Source organism: Heterocephalus glaber, unplaced genomic scaffold (genome assembly GCF_053883595.1).
Source record: "Heterocephalus glaber isolate CG9 unplaced genomic scaffold, H.glaber_assembly_v1.0 deba00001452, whole genome shotgun sequence".
In the NCBI taxonomy this organism is placed as follows: Eukaryota; Metazoa; Chordata; class Mammalia; order Rodentia; family Bathyergidae; genus Heterocephalus; species Heterocephalus glaber.
Genome location: NW_028258302.1, coordinates 17,371,543 through 17,392,534, shown reverse-complemented (window position 1 = coordinate 17,392,534; position 20,992 = coordinate 17,371,543). Strand labels below are relative to the sequence as shown.

The window sequence follows — 20,992 nt, the reverse complement described above, 5'->3', positions numbered from 1 at the left end:
CACTGAGCTACATACACCCCCCAGGCCTCTTTTATTTTTTATTTTAAGGCAGGGTCTCCGATGTGTACCATTGCATGAATTCCTCCGTAAGCCAGAGGACAAGGGTCCTGTGGAAGCGGAGCGTGCACGTTGATCCCCCGAGGCACGAGTGAGACAGACGAAGGGCAGAGTAGAGCTGGAGGAAGTGACCCCCCCCCCCGGGAGCCTCTCCTCCGTAAAGCCGGGATAATAAGCTGCAGCTCTCGGGTCACCAAGTCCCTGTGACTGCTTGGGGCTGCAGGGCGAGGAGATGACCTATTTCTGGTCACAGTGGAAAACGATAAGTTCTCCCAAGACCCTGCTCTCGGGGCTACCCAAAGCCAGACCCCCACCTCGGGTGACAGCTCACGACCGTCACGGGCGCGGCGCGCGCCGAGAGAGCCAGGCTCGTGCGCGTGCGCGCGCGCGCCCCCGCCGGCCTGGGCGCCTGCGCCGCGCGCCCGCAGCCGCCGACAGGAGAAGGAGGAACGCGCGCACCCAGAGCCTCGCTCGCCCCGGCGCCGCCCGCGAACCCGCCAAGGCGGCCGCTCCAGCCGGCGTCGAGGGCGTGGCGGCGGCGGCTGCGACCTGGCCCGGCCCGGGCCGCTCCTGTCCGCCGTAGGTCGCGCTCGTTCGACCCCGGCTCCGCAGCCCCGCGGCCTCGCGTCCCCGCGTCCCCGGCCGGCCCGCGCAGGTGAGTCGGGCTGCAGGGTGGGGCCGCCGGGGTCCGGGCCGGCGGGAGCGGGTGGGGAGCGGGGCCCCGAAAGTTGAGAAAGAAGAGGTGGCTGCCGCCGCACCGAGTGCCCGGGGACCCGAAATGCTGCGGCCCTGCCGCCGGCTCCCGCGCCCTGCGCCCAGGGTCTTTGCCGGAGCCTTTGGGGCCGCGCCCTGGAAACGCCCCGCCCCAGGTGTTGCTTCTCCCTCCCGCAGTGCGAGTCTGGGGGAAGCTGACAGGCCCGAGGCGCGGTCCGTGAAGCAGGGGCGGCCAGAAGGTGCAAGCTCCTCTCGCCCTCCCTGCCCCGCCCGGGATGCATGGGTGGCCGTCACATTCCCGATTCCCTGACTTCTTGTAACAAACTTGCTATCTGCCTTTGTCTGTCCGCTGCCTGGACAGGTGAGCAATCGACATGGCCTCTTTGTAGGTTGCTTCCCTCTAACTTCCCTGCAAAATCTCGTCGTGTCCTTTAGAGATTAGGGTACTAGCATAGGGAGAGGTTCACATCCATGTTTACATGAAAACTGAGATTATTCAAAGTGATGTTGCAGCGTAGTGCTCAAAGCCAATATATTCGCTTCCCCTTGTTGAAAGCTACCTAATACCCAACATTTATTTAAACTTTTCATAGAAGTCTGTGCATTTCATAGACGTCTCTGATGTGGCAAGAGAAGGAACAGATTTATCTGTAGCTGTGATTACATATGACTTAAAATATCTTGAGACTGTTTATAGCTTTGGTTCAATATATTAAACTGTAAAAACACATCATGTTAAGAATCAGGGCCTAGGTATTTATGTATCACACACGTTCCTTCGTTTGAATGGGGATTTTATATCGGTGCTCTTGAAAAGGACTTGGGATGCAGGAAAACTGAAAAAAGCTGGAAAACTAAGAGCCTCTGTAGCCATGTCATCCGCTTTACATTTTACTTAATCAGCAAACCATTTCCTAGCCAAGAGGTTTCTGTGAGTTTAGGGGAAACAGGATTTGTTCCCTACCATTGAAATGTAACATTTGTAAAGCTTTAAAACATGTGAACATTAGGGTAACAAATGGGAGCCAGCTTTGTATGATGTTAGTGGAATTGTTGGTCTAAAGAAAAAGGAAAACTTCATGAAAAATAATATGACTTAGACATCTGTGAAGCTGAAGGGTGTGAAATAGTAGAGGCTCTAAGTTCAATGCCATTTGTTACATAGATCCCCCAAAACCATGGAAGGTGGAAATCAGACAGGATCTCCACTTTGCTCTTGGAATGTAGTTCTGTGGAGGGGAAGTGAAATACAGCCAAACAGTATCAGTCCTTTATAGGTGTGCTTCAGTTACTCTTTAAAGTCTGTTATTTTCATATGTTCTGACAATTCATTTTTATTGTTGATTTTCATTATCTCTATCATGCTAACAAATACCACTCTTCCTAGTGGAGCAGGAACCTCAATAATTATAGCAGGACCAATTCTAGATTATCTGTGAAAATAGGACATAGGTCAGGAACACATACAAAATACAAAAAAAAATTTTTTTATGCTGTTAGCAATGGAACCCAGGTCCTTGCCCATGCCTGGCAAGTGCTCTACCACTCAGTTACACCCCCTAACCCATCATTGTCATGTATTTTGCTTTACTGTTGCACCCTCCCCCCAATTTTTTTTACCACAGCTATGAAAAAATAATAAAATTCTACTTATAAGTGGTAAATGATTTAAAAAACAGTAGGTAGAAGCTTCATGATAGACAATTGAGAACCTCCACATTGTCAATCCTAGGTGGTCTTTTAAAAACTTAGTCTAAAATACAAATTCAAATGAAATACACATTTGCTTCCAGTATTGTGACATTTTGAGCATGTCAAAAAATTTTAAAAATTCATCTGACTAAGGTATTAAAATGTTCCCCAAGTTGGAAAGTATATTATATAAGTATTTTCACAATCCTAGAGGAGAAAGAATTTACCTTTTCCTTATCAGAGCTGAACATGGAATATCAACTCCATGTGCTTGACATTTTGCCTTGATGGATTACTCTTGTCACAAGCCTTGTTGGAGCAGAGCAGATGGTCATGCTCCTTGGAGTTTTTCCAGTCATTTGATGTTTCCATGAAGAAACAATTTGCCAGAAGCCAGGCACAGCTACAGTTGCACTGGAGGTGATGCTAAGCCCTGATTAGCGCAGACCTTCACTTACTGAAGCTGGAGGATACGGTTCACCTCTTCCTGCTGGGCTAGTCAAGGGTTCCTGGAGTTTGTAAACAGGGGAGAGCTTAGTCTCATAATACTGTGGCACAAAGTTAGCAGCAACTCCAGTAATAACTGCATAGAAGCAACAGATGTCTGTAATGTTTTACAGAGTTTATCTTCTAAGTAACAGCTGAGTTATCTTACATGATCTTCCATATTTTTCATTCTCTTCAAATTTAACTGCAATTATGGTGCCAGAAAATTATGACGTGGTTGACAAAGTTGACTTTAGCTATATCCAAAAACTCATGGCTTGTCCTTAGTGAAAAAAACAACATTTGAGTGACAGTGATGCCATATATGTGTTGCATGATGATACAAAATTCTATAAGGCCCATGAAAAAGGCACCATGCCCTTTTCCAGCTAACTCTAAAAAAAAATAAAATAAATGTTTACATACTGGACCTAAAGTACTACCAGTAGTGACTGTTGAGGATTCACTTTATTGTTAAGTCAGCCACTAAGTAGTTTTCTTGAAATGACATAATGTGTTTTATTTTTCTTGCCTTTTGATGGTTGGAATTAGATCATTTGGGATTTTTTTTTTTACTTTATGATTTGAATATCACTTCCCAGGTTCTGATACTGCTGAGATTCTTTTAACCCGACAATGCATTAACATAGACTGTGCCTATGATAAAATAATTGATTATTGAGCATTGTAAATGCAAAGAATTACTCTGAGTGCTTAGTATGCATTTCTTTAGTTAATTCTCCTAATCTCCTTATTGGATAAGGATTATTATTATCTTCATTTTACATTTGAGGAAACAGCACAGCAAAGTAATTTACCAGGGAGCCAGAGTTCAAATCTGGAAAGGCTGGTATGAAGCCTGAATCTCCCTCTGGGACATATTTAAGGTCTGCTCAGACTTGTTGCCAGTCATCATGGTACGTTAGTGATCCATTGTTTTTAAGTGTCTAGTAAGTAAAGAAAATGAATGCTATAATCTAACACATAATCTAAAGATTATTAAGATATTTTGGGCCAAACAAATAAAGTAAGAGTAGTCTAAAAACTTTAAAGGAAAAATAGCTATATACAGGACATTATTGGAATAATTGACAAAATTTGAATGTAGACTGTAAATTAGATAACAGTATTATGTCAATGCTAAATTTCCTCTTTTTGATGCCATGGGTTATGTAAGAAAGCAATATTGTTCTTACGTACTGAAAGTACTTTTGGAGTAAAAGGATATAAATCATATTATTTTCAGTGATTCTGAGCATATGTATAAAAATAGAATAACAAAGCAAACAGGCAAAATTGGTAACTCTTGGCAAAGGATATTCTGGAGTTCCTTGTTCTATTTTATAACTTCTATTTGAAGTTATATTTTAAAAACCCCAAATTTGAAGGTAGAAAACAGGAACTGAAGGTATGATATTCTAAGAGTTTTTAAAAAATCAGTTGAAGGATTGTTTCCTGTGCTCTTTTTCTTCTCTTAAGGGTTTGGGGAAAGAACTTGAGACAACAACAAAAAAATCTTATCAAGAAGCTGGGGGTGTAGCTCAGTGGTAAAGCACACTTAATATGTGTACCGCCTTGGGTTCAATCTCCGACGCTAAAAATAAACCTCAAAAAACTCATCAAAAGTAGGCTGACTTTCTCAGATTTTAAAATCTTGTACCCTCCAGAAAAACTGGGCATTATTTACCCTACCTCTTTTTCATGGGCTGGGAGGGAGCAGATAATAACATCAGTGCCTCTAAGAGATATGATATTAAGACAGCCCACGTTCAAGGATACCAAAAGTTAAATTGGTTGGTTATATCATTTCCCTGCCCAAAAGCCTTCAGTGGCATGCTGATATTGGCTGATTTTTTTGTATCAAAACTGCAGCCCCACTTGCGAGCCAGCCTGGCCCACACCTGCCCTCCTGACTTTGGCTCCTGACACCCCCTCCAGACAGTGCCCTGTGGCCACACCGAAGCTCCTGGCCTTTGTGCATGTTCGTCTGTTTGTCTTCAAGATGTGGCTCATGCACTGGTGACTCTCCCTGGAATCCATTCCACTCTTTTCCTGCCACAGCTCTGCTCACCCTTGAAGTCCCACTGTGACCTCCTTTGGGAAGCTGTCTCATCCCAGGCAGAACTGAATTTCTCTTTGTCCATGCTGACCTGTCAGTGGGGTAATCACAGTGCTGTCTGCTTTTTGTCAGTAGTCATAATTAAACAACTGTGAGCTGGAAACTATGCCAGGGATTCAAGGAAGAGGATTCAAAGGAACTCACAGTCTGGTAGTTAGGAATGAGTTATAAACAAACAACCATAATACAAATATCGGGCAGAGAAATGACCAAAGTGCTATGAGAGCCCCAAACTCTACCTGGCAGCTTAGTGTTAAAGAAGAGTTTGTAATGAAAGCCACAGTGAGATCTGTTCCCTGCTGCCTCCACCCTCCCAGGGCCCCTTTCAGATTGGAGATTTCTGGCATAATGATTTACTTGAAAGAATAAGTTAAAAGCAATTGTAGGACCTATGGAGTACCCAGGTAAATCTAGGTTCCATAAAATGCTAAAGTACAAGTCTAGAACTCAGGAGAGGGTCTGAGTCTGGATGTATACATTCAACAATGGGCCTGTAGATGAGTGGTTTTCAGTGTGTGTGGGCAAGAAGGGCCAAGGGGCAACAAGTCTCTTGGGGACTTGGTGCTTTTTCTCAACCACCCATCCTTTCCATTGCCTGAGACTCAGACTCCACTCTTCTTCCCCGACAGTCAGTGCCATCCTTCCTGGCTCAAGAACCATGTGAAATGGGAGACAGTATTGACATAGCTGGGTGCAGACCACAAGGAAGCAGGAAATCAATTGCAGACCCACAGGTGGTTCAGGCTCTGTGTGAATCAAGCTTAAGGCTCCAGTGTGAATCAAACCACCCAGGAAGAGTAAGACAAGAAAAAGAGAGCCTGAAACCTTAGGGAGACTGACTTATGAAGCAGGATCTAGAAAGGAGAGCCGGCCAGAAAGACATTTGGGGAGGAGGATGAACCAGAGAGGCAGGGCACAGAGAAGTCTGGGAAGGAACAGGGTGGGTGGCCAGGTCACATGCTGCAGAGGTAGGCCAAGGTCTGAAATTAGGTTCCAGCTATTAGGTGATCATTGCTGTCCAGAATAAGGACAAGTGGAGCTAAAGGATAATGGCAGAAATCCAGCTGGACTGAATTCAGGAGTGTCTGAAGTTGAGGAAATAAACACAACAGATACACATTACTCTTTCCAAGAAGTTGGCAGGAAAGGTCAAGGAGAGACAGGTAGAATCCCAGTGGTGGGGACCATGAACGCACACATTCACCAAGGAAAAGGAACAGCTGCAGAATGAGAAATGGAGAGTGTGGCAAATAATTAGTGGGACAAAGTCCTTTAGGAGCATGGTGTGGCCAGTGTTACTGGAGAAATTCTTGCTCAGTGGGAGCTCCGTGAGGGTAGGAACTGTGTCTTATACATCGAATATTCCTCAATTAAAGCCGTAAGTGCTCAGAGAATGTGTATAAAAACAAGTAAAGATTTTACGTTTTAGAATTTGATTGATTGATTCAAATAATGAAAAAACCCTATTTTTATTCTATAATCACCATTCTGTTATGTGCTGTATATAAGCAATATATTTGTGACCTTGTATTCTTTAAAATAAAATGGAAAATCACAAATTAAATCGTATCGGAAGAGCAATAATCATGATCACTTAATGTTTCTGTGCCTCATAAGTTTTTCTTAATATCCATATTGACATCTCAGAATGTGTCGTGTCCATGGGACTCTACTTGGTGGGCGTGGTGTGCAGTTCCCTGAAGGAGCCAGACAGTCATATAAAAAGTCCCAAAGCACAAATTCTGCTCTGGTGTTTAACAGAGGGCCACTGTCAGCTCCAGGCCACTGGCTTAAAATTAGTGATGTTTAAAATTTTGGAAAAGGTATCTTTTGGATTGTCTGCTATGTTTAATTTTGCCAGCTGTAAATATTTCTTATATATTCTCACAAAAACCGACTCTATAGAGAACTTTTGGTTCTGAGTAATTCAATTATTTGAAGATGATATTCAAAAAGAAAAAAAAAACTTGGATGAGAAAGGCAAAGTCAGTGCATTGCAAACCATATTTCAGGGTGCAGATGGTGAGCGGATCCGTGTGGGTTTGATTCTGCTTTGCTAGTTCCAGTGTTTTAGACCTAAAACCCAAAACAAATATGTGAAAGCAGTTCTGGTTCACATTTTCCTTCCCACTGCTTGTAAACTAGTGTACATATTGACATGATGTCATTTAGTATCTTTTCTTTCCCAGTTTCACTAGGAAACTCTTGTTTTCTTCTTAATATATCATTACCTTGCAAAATATGCTAAGCAAATCAAATTTCCCTCTATGGAATTCATTTATGAGGACTGAAATGACTTGATTTAAATGCTGATTGATCTTTCCTGGCTAAAATCACTTCACTTGATGAATTGCTGTCTGGAGAAACTGATTGATTGGAACATCATGTGGTCTTCAAAGTTTTATCTCTGTGTTGTTTTTGTTTAACAGTAGGTGCCTGGTAAATATCCTAGAATTTTCAAAACGGAAAAAACCTGCTTTTAGGGGACAATGCTGAGGGACAGTATGAAATCTTGGAATGACAGCCAGTCAGATCTCTGTAGCAGTGACCAAGAAGAGGAAGAAGAGATGGTTTTTGGTGAAAATGAAGATGATTTGGAAGAGATGATGGATTTAAGTGATCTACCTACCTCTCTGTTTGCCTGTAGTGTCCACGAAGCAGTATTTGAAGTCCAGGAGCAGAAGGTAGGCCCTCGACCTGTCTATTTCCAGCCTTGTAGGATCCATGTTCCTTGGCGGGGGGGGGGGGGGGGGGGGGGGGCAGGGCTTTACGGGTTGATGACAAATAAAACACAGGAAGTGCACATCAACTGGTACACCTTTTTATTGTATTTTAAGAGTATCTGTGCAGCAGGTAGAAAATATTTAAAACATTTCCACAAATATTTTGAGAAGCACTGGCTTTTAATGAATTCAGAATTAAGCCTCATTAAATCTACTCATTTATTCATTCACTTATTTTTGGGTACCATAATGGAGGAAAAGCTCATGACCTTTAGTCTGGCTCCTTGTTTCTTGGGAGTCACAGAGAAGGAGCCAGCACTTTCCTGGGGATAATTCTGTAGAGCCTGTTGGGGCTGTTTATGATTTCATTGCAACAGCATTGTTAGCTATCATTTCTTATATTTCTACAACTTGACTGGGGAAAGTGATTGAGTTCATTGTTTTTAAAGGTTGTTCCCCTTGGGTCATTTATTATTTACAGTGGGACCTCAGTTCACAAACTTAATTCTTTCCATGACTCTGGTTGAAAACCGAATTGGACAAGAATTAAATCAAATTTTTCCATAAGGTCAACACTGAACATAACTGTTGAATTTGATTTGGTTCTTGTCCACTTTGGTTTGTGACCAGAATTGTGGAAAGAATTAAGTTTGTGAACTGAGGTATACCACTGTACCTGACTGTACCTGGAGAGAGACCTTGTGTGTGTGTGTGTCTGCATGTGTCTGCATGTGTCTGCCTGTGACTGTTTTCTGTCATAACCTCACAAAACCTATAGATTCTAATCCCACAGAAGTAAAATATTTCTGCCACTTACACATTTTTCATGTTCTGAAACTTTCTATCAAAATACATCACTGGCCCTTTCATTTTCTATTTATGTGCTCAAAGTCTTTCCTTCCAATGACTTCCTTGGAGCAGAGCTGGGTGGTTTGACTCAGTGCATACTTGAGTGCCTGCAGTGTGTAACACTGCTTCAGGGGGTACAGCATGAACTGGTCAGCTTCTGCCACATTGGGGTTGACTTTCAGTTGTGACACAAGATGGAATATTACAGCCTTTAGAAGCACTTGAAAGTACATTGTGGTATCAAAGGAGACAGCTTGAAGCCAGGTGGGGTAGACGATCTCATGAGGACATAGTGTTGCATGGTGTTGGAGAAGGATTTCTGCTGACCAGAAGAAAGGGAATTTTGGCCAGAGAGCACAGAATGTGTAAAAGAGCTCAGTAGGGAATGTGGGCCACACCAGGGAAGAGCGCATGGTTCTGTGTGGCCAGGGCGCAGGTGAAAGGTGCCCCAGTCAAGAGCTCCACTCTTTGACAGCGTCCTTCTGAGCAAGGGGGTGGCAGCCAGAACTGCACATAGTAGGGGCAGGTGACAAGTGGAGGGCAGAGGAGAGGCCAGAGCAGGAAGCCGCCAGGAGCTCTGGGAGGAAGCTGTCTAGGAAGAAAGACCAGCCCTGCTGTGGAGGAGAGAGGGGAGCAGCATCCTCAGTTTTATGACTTTTGTGGTGGTTTTATTTCCGTTCCCAAGTTCAGTCACAATTTAGAAATTTTGAAATCATCCTTCCTACTTTTCACACATTTTTAGGAGCTCTAAAATTTCACATTATTAACAGTTAAGTTAATCTTGTTACCTGTTATTGTAAGAAACCACATGAATGACTTCCAGCCTTTTGTATTGGTGAGTGATAAAAAAAAATTTTTTTTGGTACCAGCAATCAAACTCAGGGCCTCTTGCTTGCCAGGTAGGCCGCAGTGCCACTGAGCTACATCCTGGGCCCTCAAAAATATTTTTTAAAAATTGTGTCTGTGGACCAGGGATGTAGCTCAGTGGTTCCAGTGCCTGTCTTGCAAGTGCAAGGTCCCAAGTTCGATCCCCGGTACCAAAAAAAAAAATTGCATCTGTACCGAACATGTGCTTTACAGACTTTTTTCCTTGTCATTATTTCCTGGGCAATACAGTATAACTATTTATGTACATTTACATTGGATTAGGTACTATAAGTCATCTAGAAACATTTTGAAATATGTGGGAGGATGTGTAGGTGATATGCAGATACTCTACCATTTTATATAATCAACTTAAACGTCCAGGGATTTTGGTATCTGAGGGGTTCCTTGAACCGCTTTATGTTAAAGTTATATTCATAAGACTTCTTTCAAGAGGGGCCAGGGATTTAGCTCATTGGTGCCACCGCCTGCCTTGCAAGCACAAGGTCCAGAGTTCAATCCCCGGTACCAAAAAAAAAAAAAAAGACTTCTTTCAAGAGACCTCACAACCTTAAATCTATTTTAACTTTTTCTTTTTAACCACAGCCCAAGAAATTTTTACCTAGCCAAAGGGATGAGTTCTTGTTGATTTTCTTTCTTTCCTTTTTTTTTGAGACAAGATCTCATTATGTAGTTCAGGCTGGCCTTGAACTTACAGTGTAGCATAGGCTACACAGTCTTAAACATAGGTCTCAAACTCACAGCAATCCTCCTACCTGAACCACCCGAAGGCTGGGATTTATAAGCATGTGCCACCACACCTGGCTTTTGTTGATTTTCATTTAAAAAACAATTTGGGAGTTATATCTAACCCAAATTTTGTTTTTGGGTTTTTTTTTTGGTACCGGGGATCAAACTTGGAACCTTGCGCTTGCAAGGCAGGCAGCAGAACCACTGAACTAAATCCCCAGCCCTAACCCAAATTTATAGTGAAAATCATTTCGGTAGAAATTTTAGTAGCACCAAGACAGAATGAAGAGCTAAATTTGTTGAAGACACAGTTAAATGAAACACTTACAAAACTTAAAACTGAACAAAGTGAAAGATAGACAGTAGCTGGTGATTTGGATAAGGCGCAACAGTCACTGGATCTTATCCAGTCAAAAATAGTACAAGCTGCTGGAGATACTACTGTTATTGAGAAATAGTGATGTTTCCCCAGAAATGGAGTCTTCTGAAAAGGAGATGATGTCTGTAAGTCTAAGTCAGACTATACCACAGTTACAGCAGTTGGTTCAGGGTGTAAAAAAACAGCTCACAAAGGAGAAATAACACTACCAGGTTTGGAGTGAAGTAATTGGGAAACTTCAATTGAGGACAACAGAAGGCATTGTATTATATTTTGCCAAATTAAAGCCTTATTTATGTTTTCACTCATTCTACTTTGTCAGAAACACTGAACAGAGTTTTGTCTTTTCTAATCCTTGTTAGACTACTGATTTAAAGAGAAAAATTTAAAAAGAACCCAACTGTGTAGACACCTTCAGAGTTTAGTTTTATAATAAAAACTGTTTGAATAATTAGACCTTTACATTCCTGAAGATAAATGTGTAATATTTTGCCTTGTTCAGTTCAATTGTTCAAAAGATCAAAGTGGTAAAGACAATGTAAAATTTAACATTTTAATACTGATGTTGTACACTATTTTACTTAACACTTTGGGGGAGTAACTGCCTCTGACATCAACTCAAGACACTTTTGTTGCTAATGTAATCAGTTTTTGTAATGGCAGTCAGCAAATAAAGGGATGCTTATTATTTAAAAAAAAAAGAAATTTTAGTAGCAGCAATTCAGTTGACATCACATTGTATACAATTCTTAGTCATAGTGAATTTTATATAACTACCTATATAAATATCTGGTTGAGATATATATATATATATATATCAGTTGGATATAAAATTGGGGCAGAATCAAATGTTTCCTTTACATTTTTCTTTTCACTATCAATTGTCTTATTTTGCTTTCATTTCTCTTGGGATCACCTGTTCACACAGGCCATCATGTTATGTGTAAAACCAAACACTTCTGGTGAATTTTAGGCAGAATGCAATTAAACACTTAACTTTTAAAAAATTTTTCACTGACTTGAAAAGATTTTTGTCTTTATAACTATCTCATTGCTGAAACAAACTTGTACACTCTTCTGAATAGGAGTAGAATAAATAACAGGGACTGTTATCATGTGAAGGTAAATCTTCATTTAGGTTGCTGGATATTGACTCTCTATGTTTTCATCAGTATTTCTTTTGTTTTTGTTTTTTAAGACAAGGTCTCCCTATGATGTATTTCAGGCTGGCCTTGAACTCACAGCTGTCCTCCTGCCTCAGCCTCCCAAGTGCTGGGATTACAGGCATGCAAATTACACCCAATGCCTGGCTCCTCAGTGTTTCTTAAAAATAATGTGTCTATGAGGGGAGAGGGCAATAAACCCGCCAAAAAAACCATATAAATAAACTGAGAAAAAGGCTTATCTTTTCACTTATATTTACTCAGCAGCAAGGTGTGTTTGTTTTCATCATGTGCTTAGCTAATCAACAACCCCGTGAAGAGTACTGTAGGGGGGGAAAAAAAGAGTACTGTAGGGGGCCGGGGATTTAGCTCAGTGGTTCCGCCATCTGCCTCATAAGCACAAGGACTCGAGTTCCATCCCTGTACCAAAAAAACAACAAAAAAAGAGTACTGTAGGGTTAGTACTTCACTTTTCTTTAGTAGGTTTGAGTTTGCCCCAGTGTGATTGTACTTGCTTGTTTGATGTTTTTAACCACAGTTTCTCCTTTCTTAAAATAAGGAAGAATTACACTTGCTACTGATTTGAGCGTGAGGAGTTTTCAAGATCTAATTTAAGAGTTCATAATGTGTGGCTTACGTCTGTGTGTCCAAGCTCAGTAAATGTTAACGCAGAGTGATATTATAGTTAGGACTGACACAGACGTGCAGGATGGCTTGTGGAATATGGTACCGTGGTGTGTAGGACTGTTCCTGCTGACCTGCTCACCACAGCATATTTGGTTTGAGTGTCTTTCTCATGATGATGGGGTATATTAAGACATCTTTGATTGATCTCCTTGTCTTGTTTTTGGGTTTTGGGGGTTTTTTGAGGGGAGTACCGGGGATCAAACTTGGGACCTTGCACTTGCAAGGCAGATGGCGGAACCACAGAGTTAAATCCCCAGCCCTCCAAGTCTTGTTTTTGATCAGGCACACTCTGCATCTACTGAGACCCCAGTGCAGAGAAATAGCTGTTAAATGACTGGATTCTGTGTAATGCTTGTTGAGGATTAATGATGCAATGCTGTGACTGAGAAACAGAATTCAGAGCAGAGGTAGGATAAGTACTAAGTTAGAGATTTAACCTGAAATTCTGACACCAGATGCATTGGCCCACTTCTTTTGTGATCTGTGTAGTCATACACACTAAATTTTTTGTCAAGCATTTGATTCTATACCCTACAGTTGAAGAACAGAAAATACTATTTATGAAAAGCAAATGATATCTGAAAGTTAACCAAATGAGCCGATCTTCTGTCTTTTAGACTAAATCAATCATTGGGTGTTCTGCCACAGCTGGTCTGCCCAGAATTAAAATCCTTTTAGAAAGGTGACTTGTTTTAAATTTGGGGATTGGAAAAAATGGTATTCAAAGGAAGAAAATTTCTATTATGGTGAACTCATGGATTCCAAACTCTGCAGATATTCAAGTCTCTTATATAAAGTGGTTTAGTATTTGGATACAACCTATGCACATCCTCCTGTATACTTTCAATCATCTCTAGAGTACTTAGAGTGGCTGCTAAAATGTAAGTCCAATCTGGCATAGTGGCTCATGCCTGTCATCTCATCACTCTGGGAGTCTGAGGATTGCAGGAGGATTGCAAGTTCAAGGCCAGGAAGGCCCTTCTCAAAATAAAAAAATAAAGAGCTAAGATGTAACTCAGTGTGAAAGCCCTGAATTCATTCCCCAGTATCATGAATGAATGAATGAAATATGCTATGTAAATAGTTGTTATTACTCTATTTTCTGGGGAACGATGACAAGAAAAAAGTCTGTACATGTGTAATACTGGCACACTATCATAGGCCTAACTACAGTTTTGATCCATGGTTGGTGGATTCTGTGGGTTGATTCCTTAGGATATGGAACATAGAACTTCCTCAGAGAGCCTGGCTTTGAGCCTGGCTATACAATAAATATGTGCTTGAAAAGAGACGTGGAGGATAGTCTACTAAATTAGCTTCAGTGATCATGGCTTTTCTATTTTATTTTTTCATCTGGTTTATATTTCTATTTTTATAAGTTATATAGGTCATATTGGGATAGCAGGACATGTCTCTAATGTATGTGTATGTGTATAAATAAATAAGTAAGATATTATTGGGAGCACTTACCAAAATATTTTTACTAGTTCAGGTATACACAGAACATTTTTTAAAATTTCTTTTGGTTTTTTTTGAGACAGGATCTCACCATGTAGTTCAGGCTGGCCTTGAACTATGTAGCCCAGGCTGGTCTCAAACATGCTCATTCATCCTGCCTCAGCCTCCCAAGTGCCAGATTACAGGTGTGCACCACCATCCCCAGTGAAGTAAGTTGCCAACAGTGCTACTCATTCCCCCTAATACTTCAATATGTATTTCCTATAAACAAGGACATTCTTCTGGGAGAAAAAGCAAAAACCAGGGACTGACTTAGATCAGTTACTCCCATCTAATCCTCATGGCCCATTCAGGATTTGCTAATTGTCACAGTAATGTTCTCTGTGACAAAAATATGGAACCCTTATCATGCATGGCACTTAGCTGCCAGGTCTCCTTAGTCTCTTTCAATCTGGAAGAATTCCTGGTCTCCCCACCTCTCTCGCTCTCCACATTCTGACTCTGACTGGCTGGGGATTTTGTAGCAGGGCTTTCAATCTGAGTTTGTCTGCCATCTCTTCAGGATTAGATTCAGGTTGTCCATCTTTGGCAGGGACATCTCAGAAGCCATGCTGTTCTCACCACATGGTGTTGGCTGTAGTGATTTCCCTTTGTCCCAGTTCACTTGAGCGCTCAATTAAGGTGGTATCTGTCAGTCTTGTCCAATATCTAATTATTCTTTTTCTCTTTTTAATTAATGAATATTTGGTGAGAGGTACTTTGAAACTGTAAATATTATGTTTTCCCATCAAACTTCCAGTGTTATTTATTTATGAAATTAGATTCATAGTTTCCTATTGTAGTCATTGCCTAGAATCTGATAGCATCATTACATTGTCCTAGATTTGGCCGGTGGCTGCCCCTTCACAGGGTGGCATCTGTGTCTTTTTGACACACACCCATCCTTCTGTAGGTACTTTACTCTTTAGCACAACAGGATCCTGCAGAATTATTGTGTACTTGCCCTGCCCCATCCTTGAAATCAGCCGTTTCTCCAGAGTCCTACTTCCTTTCAGTGGAGAACTGAGAAACGAAGATGTAGGAGATAATTCAGTGTTCTAGGCATCTCAGTGAATGAGCTAGGAAATACATAGATACATATATGTGCCCATTACTTGTGTACACGCGTTGTATCTTATACTTCTACCTCCAGTAAACACCAAAGAATTCATTTCTAGTTTCTCCCTTTTCTAATGTATAACACTTTTCCCTGACAGAAAGAGAACTAGCTTCTATTATCTTCCCATGTTCAGTCACTCTGCCCAGTGTAACCGCCACTCCCTTTTCCCATGTGCGGGGTGACCCCATACACAGACACTTCCTCTCCCACCTGTTGGGGTGCCTTCCTGCACATCTCCCGCGGCACCCTCTCACCCTGCCTGGGCTTCCACCCTTGGCCCTCCCCCTGTGCTAGGACACCTTTGTTCTCCCTCTGTTAGGCTGTCCCTCCTTGGGCACACTGTCCTCACCCTGGTGGGGTCCAGCATCCCACACCAGGCCACCCTCCAAGCAGTTACCTCCTTGTCCCAGCTGCAGTCCTACACTTGCAGCCCCTGGCACCCAGCTGAATGTCCACACCTCCCCTGCACAGCCCATTTTCTAACAATGCTTCTGCACTGAATGTTCATAAAGAGAAAATGTGCCTTACTCTTTTCTCAAAAAACAAACAATGCTCTTAATTTCCCTCCCATGGTTGTTTCTGACGTGTTTCAAGCTTACCTGCCTCTGGAAAGATGTGTTTCTAACTTTAAAGGTCATCTCCATCCTCAGATGTCCAGGGAGAAAGGACTACCAGGAAGAAAACAACTTTCTACCCTGGAATAAAGCACGTGGTCGACAGGTGTTCCCCACACCTAGACCTGAGCTTGGGCACATGGGGTGAGTGGAGGAACATTTTGAGAGACTGAGGCAGGCGCACACACATCAGAGACCAAAGCAACAGAAAAGATTTCCTCAGCAGTGTTAGTCGCTGAGCCCCAGCAGGCCCAAGCAGGAAATGTGGGCGATTGTTTTTCTTTTTATCTCTGTGTATAACTGACTGAATGAAAACGAATCCTGCCTGCTGCTCCACAGTTTTCTTACATACTTTGATAACCTTGTATCAGCCACTTTCCCTTGTTTTAGGTAGCTTTTCATGCTCCTGGGCTAGTGTGGCACCATGAAAAATAAGCGCAGCAAAGCATTTCCAAGGCCATCATTAAACATTTGATTTTAAACAAATAGAACAAAATGATAAAATTAATAAGCAGAATTAAAAGCCACCAAAGTGATTGTAATGGATGTTTTCACTATGTAGAATTTGACTTCACTGCAATTAAATAAAACAAAACAAAAATACAGAAATAAAAACAAAACCTGCTATGCTCTCCTCCTCAGTTCAAGTCAGTTCAATGCAGAATAAGAGGGTCCTCAAGGTGTCATCACCCTGAGGCATTATCCTCAGCTCTAGAGTATTTACAGTCCACAAGAAGATTCTGAAGAGTCCCAGGCAGTTGGCCACTGCTTTCCTACATTGGTGGTGCACCTGTTACCCTGTGCACCTGAGCTCCCAGAGGATGTGGCTCCCAGGGGCACCTCAGCAGTGGGATATTGGGAAAGGCAGATTCTGGTTTTGCATCAGTGACCTCCACAGTATCAGCTCTCATTCATGTCATATCATCAGTGTGCCTTCACCTCCTTCCAAAGATCCACAGTGAACAGAGAGGGGTAGCAACTTTCTGCAACTGACAAGTAGACGGTCTCAAGAGCTGTATTAGCTACCCTGTTTCTGTTAATGATAGTACTAGTGCTGTCTGGGTGTACACACTGTACTAAGAGCTCTAGGTATTCACTCGTTATCATCACAACAACCCCATGAAGTGGGTACTTTTATTCTGATCTAATAGGGAAAGAACTTGCTCAAGGTCACACAACTATACAGCAGAGCCAGGATGTGCAGAGAACCTGGACAGTAGAGCTCCAGACCTCTGATACATAGCAGATACATAGTTATAGAAGCCATAGACCTTCTTGAATATCCAGGCTGTGGAATCCTCCCAAGGTCAGGTCCGTCTTTGGTGGTCTCATGTTTGAAGAAGCGACCTGTCTCTTCCTGGATACAGATAGAAGCATTTTGTCCATTCCAGTAGACAGTGAGCAGCGAGCTGCTGGCCCTTGGGAATGGATGCAGCCTGTTCAGGGTCCCCTTCTCAGAAGAGGCAGGCAAGGCCTTTGCTCACAGATACCAGTGCTCAGTCACCACTGTCATGGAAGAGTCGAAGCGATGATGGCATTGGCGTAGCGTCTGCAGGGGTTGCACACCTTGTGCTCTGGGGAGACGTGACCTGACTGGTGGGAGATTATAGCAGAACCTGGACTTTCGAACCCTTTCTTACTTCATGGGTGGGGAGGACAAGAAAGGGAGTGAAGGTGCAAATGGATGCCCTGGCGAGCAGTAGTTGGATTCCTCATTTTGCTGGCACAGATCTGCTGTGAGACAGACCATGAAGTGAACTCAGTGCGAGGAACAACAGTCTAGACAATTGAAATGATTTGCTTTGTCTTGGGGCAATTTGCATGGTTTGCAGGCAGAAAACTCACCTATGTGCTTTGCTGTCTTAGATCAAAATGATAGGTTTGAGCCCCAGTGTCTGGATAGATCTGCAACCTGAGATGGTTATGGGCTATTTTGACGCTTTGGGTTAGATAAATGCCTACCTGTAATCTCACTGCCTCTCTGAGATGCCCCACAACACCAGAGCCCAGAGGGGCAGCAAGAGGACACAGGGAGCAGGAGACAATTTGCCTTCACCTCTGGTCTGTTCTCTCCCTAGCTTTGTTGCATCTGCTCTCTCCTCCACAGGACTACATAATCTTCCTTAGTCTTCACTGTTCCTCTCACTAAATAACCAAACAACCTTTAGGCTTAAAAACAAACAAACAAATAGCCAATGCTGTCAAAAGCTGGGATCTTGCTTGCTTAGTGTGTGCAAGCCCTTGGATTTGATTCCCTAACACTGCAGGGGGCAAAAATTTTTTTTTATGGGCTACATGATTTGAGTATCATTGAGTGCGGTACCTTCATACCTTGAAAATTGTGTGTGCGCACATGTTTGTGTGTGTGTGTACATGTGTATGTATGTGGTCTTCTAGCAGAGACTCTGAACTGCAGCCAGGCATGGTGGCACATAACAGTAATTCCACCTGCACCAGAGGTTGAGGCAGAAAGATTGTGAGTGAGTTCAAGGTCAGCCTAGGCAACACAGCAAGAACCTATCTCCAAAAAAAAAAAAAAAAAAAATGAGAAGGGACTTAGTGGTAGAATGTTTGCCTAACACATATGAAGTCCTGGGTTTGATCCATAGCACTACAAAAACAAAACAAAAAAGGTTTTAAAGTTTTCATATGATCTGTTCCCCTCTGCCATTGAATTTCAGACCCAGAATTTTACTAGTGCTCAGCTGATCAGAGTTTTAATTCACCATGCTTAGCTGTATGTGCTTTTTTTCTGGTCAGTAAGTCCTTTCCTCTGATCGTTTTGTAAGACCGAGGGCCTTACCAAACGCTCTGAGGAGCTGACTAGTGAAGCACACCCAGGAATCCCAGCGGTGCCTTCAGAATGTAAGACCAAGAGCCTTACCAAATGCTCCGAGGAGCTGACTAGTGAAGCACACCCAGGGATCCCAGCGGTGCCTTCAGAATGCAAGACCAAGAGCCTTACCAAACGCTCCAAGGAGCTTACTACAGCGAAGAACACCCGGGAAGGAACACACCGGACAAATTGGAAAACAGACCTTTATTAGTCTGGCCAGACGGCACTCCCAAAGCAAAATAGCTTAGAGAGGCAACTGGCTCAGAATCCGAGGCTGTTTTTATAGGGGATTGAGGGGGAAGTTAACATATAGAGTTAAGGAAAAGGGAACAAAGGTTAGTGGTCGACTGTCACGTATTGATGGTCAGCAGACATTTGGAGCTTGTTCTAAAAATTGTGGTGTCCGGAACATCAGTGCCGGGCAAACAAGGAGTTGAGTAGTTTACTCTGGGACTTTAGGTCTGTTACAGATCCCTATCTAGCGTCCCTAAACTATCTGGGACTCTAGGTCTGTTACAGATCCCTATCTAGCCTCCCTAAACTATCAAGCATCTCCATCCATTAACTCACATTTTAATCACAATGGGGCTGGAGAAAAAGGAACAAAGGTTATGCAGTCCCACAGTTTTAGTGGCAATGATGTTAAGAAATCAAAAGCAATAGTAGTTCAGGCTGCTATAACAAAATACCTTAGACTGGATAATGTATAAATAACAGAAATATACTGCCCACTGTTTCAAAGGCTGGAAGTCCAGGATCAAGGCTCTAGCTGACTGTGTCTGATGAGAGCCTGTTCCTCATAGATGGCACTTTCTTTGTGTCCCCTCCTGACGGAAGGGCAATGGGACAAGCAGGCTGCCTCAGGCCTCTTTTCTGCAGATATTAATCCCATTCATGATGGCACCCCAGGCCTGACTTAGTCTCCTCCCAGAGGTCCAACCCCTTAATACCAACAGAGTGGGGCAATTAGATTTCAACGCAGTTCAGACAGACAGACGTTCAGCCATTGCAGGCACTTCACCCGTCCTCAGGCAGAAATGGAGATGTTGCCTATTGGCTAATCTGCAGTCTCTGCACACTGGAGAATGACATTTTCTATATCAGATCTACAGAAAGACACAATGTAAAATACCTTGCCTTAGGACACCACAGATGAGAGTGAATCAAAGTGCCATCCTCAAATTGTTCTTCCGGCTCTTTAATGCACAGAGCATTGGGCTTCTTACTCTTTTCAAGCCAAAGCAAAGGTGTGTAGCAGTATTGTTTGCATACTTTGCTCCTCAGTGAAATGGATAAACCTTGCCTCCTTTGCTTTGGAAGAGGGTAACGTAGAGGCGCCGAGGTTGTTTAGAAAGGGCAAGAATTCCCTGCCTCACTACATTTGCAAGCCCACCCTCCCAGGAGGCCTTGTCCACACTGTAACTTTAGAGTGTCAGTTACTCAGCTACCTTGTGCTCTTCTTGGGTACCCCAAAATGTCATTGTTTACTTGTTCTTAGGTATTTTAGGTGTGAGGCATTCGTTGTTAGGCTAATTGCTCATTTATAGTGCAGGTGATCTCTGCAACTAGAAGCAGCTTCTGCTCTGTGAAACCAATTTCTATGACAGAAAAAGTCTTGGGGATTGGTCTCAGAGGCTGCATTCTTTGTGTTCTCCTGCCGCATTCTAACGCCAGAGGGCAACACAAAGTGGCCACAGGAAGAGTAAAGTGGTTAACAATGACCTAACTTTGGCCCCCATCATCTTATCTGAAGTAATGTGCAGCAGCATCCTGTGACTGGATAATGCGAATTCTTTATCAGTAAAGAATTTAAAAACATAAAAGTGAGTTATTGCTGAAATAACTCTCCCATCCAAGTACTAACCAGGCTCAACCCTGCCTAGGTTCCAAGATCAAACAAGATCAGACAAAATAATCATAATTTGGTTTTTTAATAAACTATATACAGGTACACATCTATACCATTCACCACAGGGCATTTCCAGTCATTTCCATAGATGACACCCTCACTTCCTGTCACAGTCTTCTAGACCTCCCCTGTGCCCTTGCCAGTTGGCAGGGGCGGTCTCAGGAAAGGCTGCCAGCAGAGGACTCTTACCTGTGTCCTCAGTAACACAGATTGACTCTCCCTAGCCCAAAACTGTGAAATCCAGAATGCTTCAGAATCCAACACTTTTTTAGCATTGTTTTGGTGGTGAAGAAATTTTAAATCTCAGAACATTTCAGGTTTTGGATTTTTGGATTAGGTATGTGTTGAACTGGTACATTCCACATAAATATTCCAAAATCCAAAAAACTCAGATCTGAAATATTTCTGGTCCTAAGCATTTCAGAGAAAGGATACTCAACCTGTAATAGTTTTACCTCTGAATTATTTTTTCCTATCTCTACATGACCTCACAGCTAGAAGTTATATATTATATAAACCATATTTGTGCTACA

General features: G+C 42.5%; 1 protein-coding gene across 2 annotated transcripts in view; it reads left to right on the top strand.

Moving 5' to 3' along the window:
- Positions 1 to 497: 497 nt before the first annotated feature.
- Rcan3 (regulator of calcineurin 3) overlaps positions 498 to 20,992 on the top strand; it is a 31,883-nt gene continuing 11,388 nt past the window's right edge. Inside the window, exons 1-2 of one of the 2 annotated variants that reach the window (XM_004850595.3) lie at positions 498 to 712; positions 7,498 to 7,752. In XM_004850595.3, the coding sequence (XP_004850652.1) occupies positions 7,558 to 7,752 (195 nt within the window). In that variant the 5' untranslated portion in view covers positions 498 to 712; positions 7,498 to 7,557. Of the gene's footprint in view, positions 713 to 1,113; positions 1,133 to 7,497; positions 7,753 to 20,992 lie in introns of those variants that run through there. The other variant, XM_021263072.2, reaches the window with a different exon arrangement.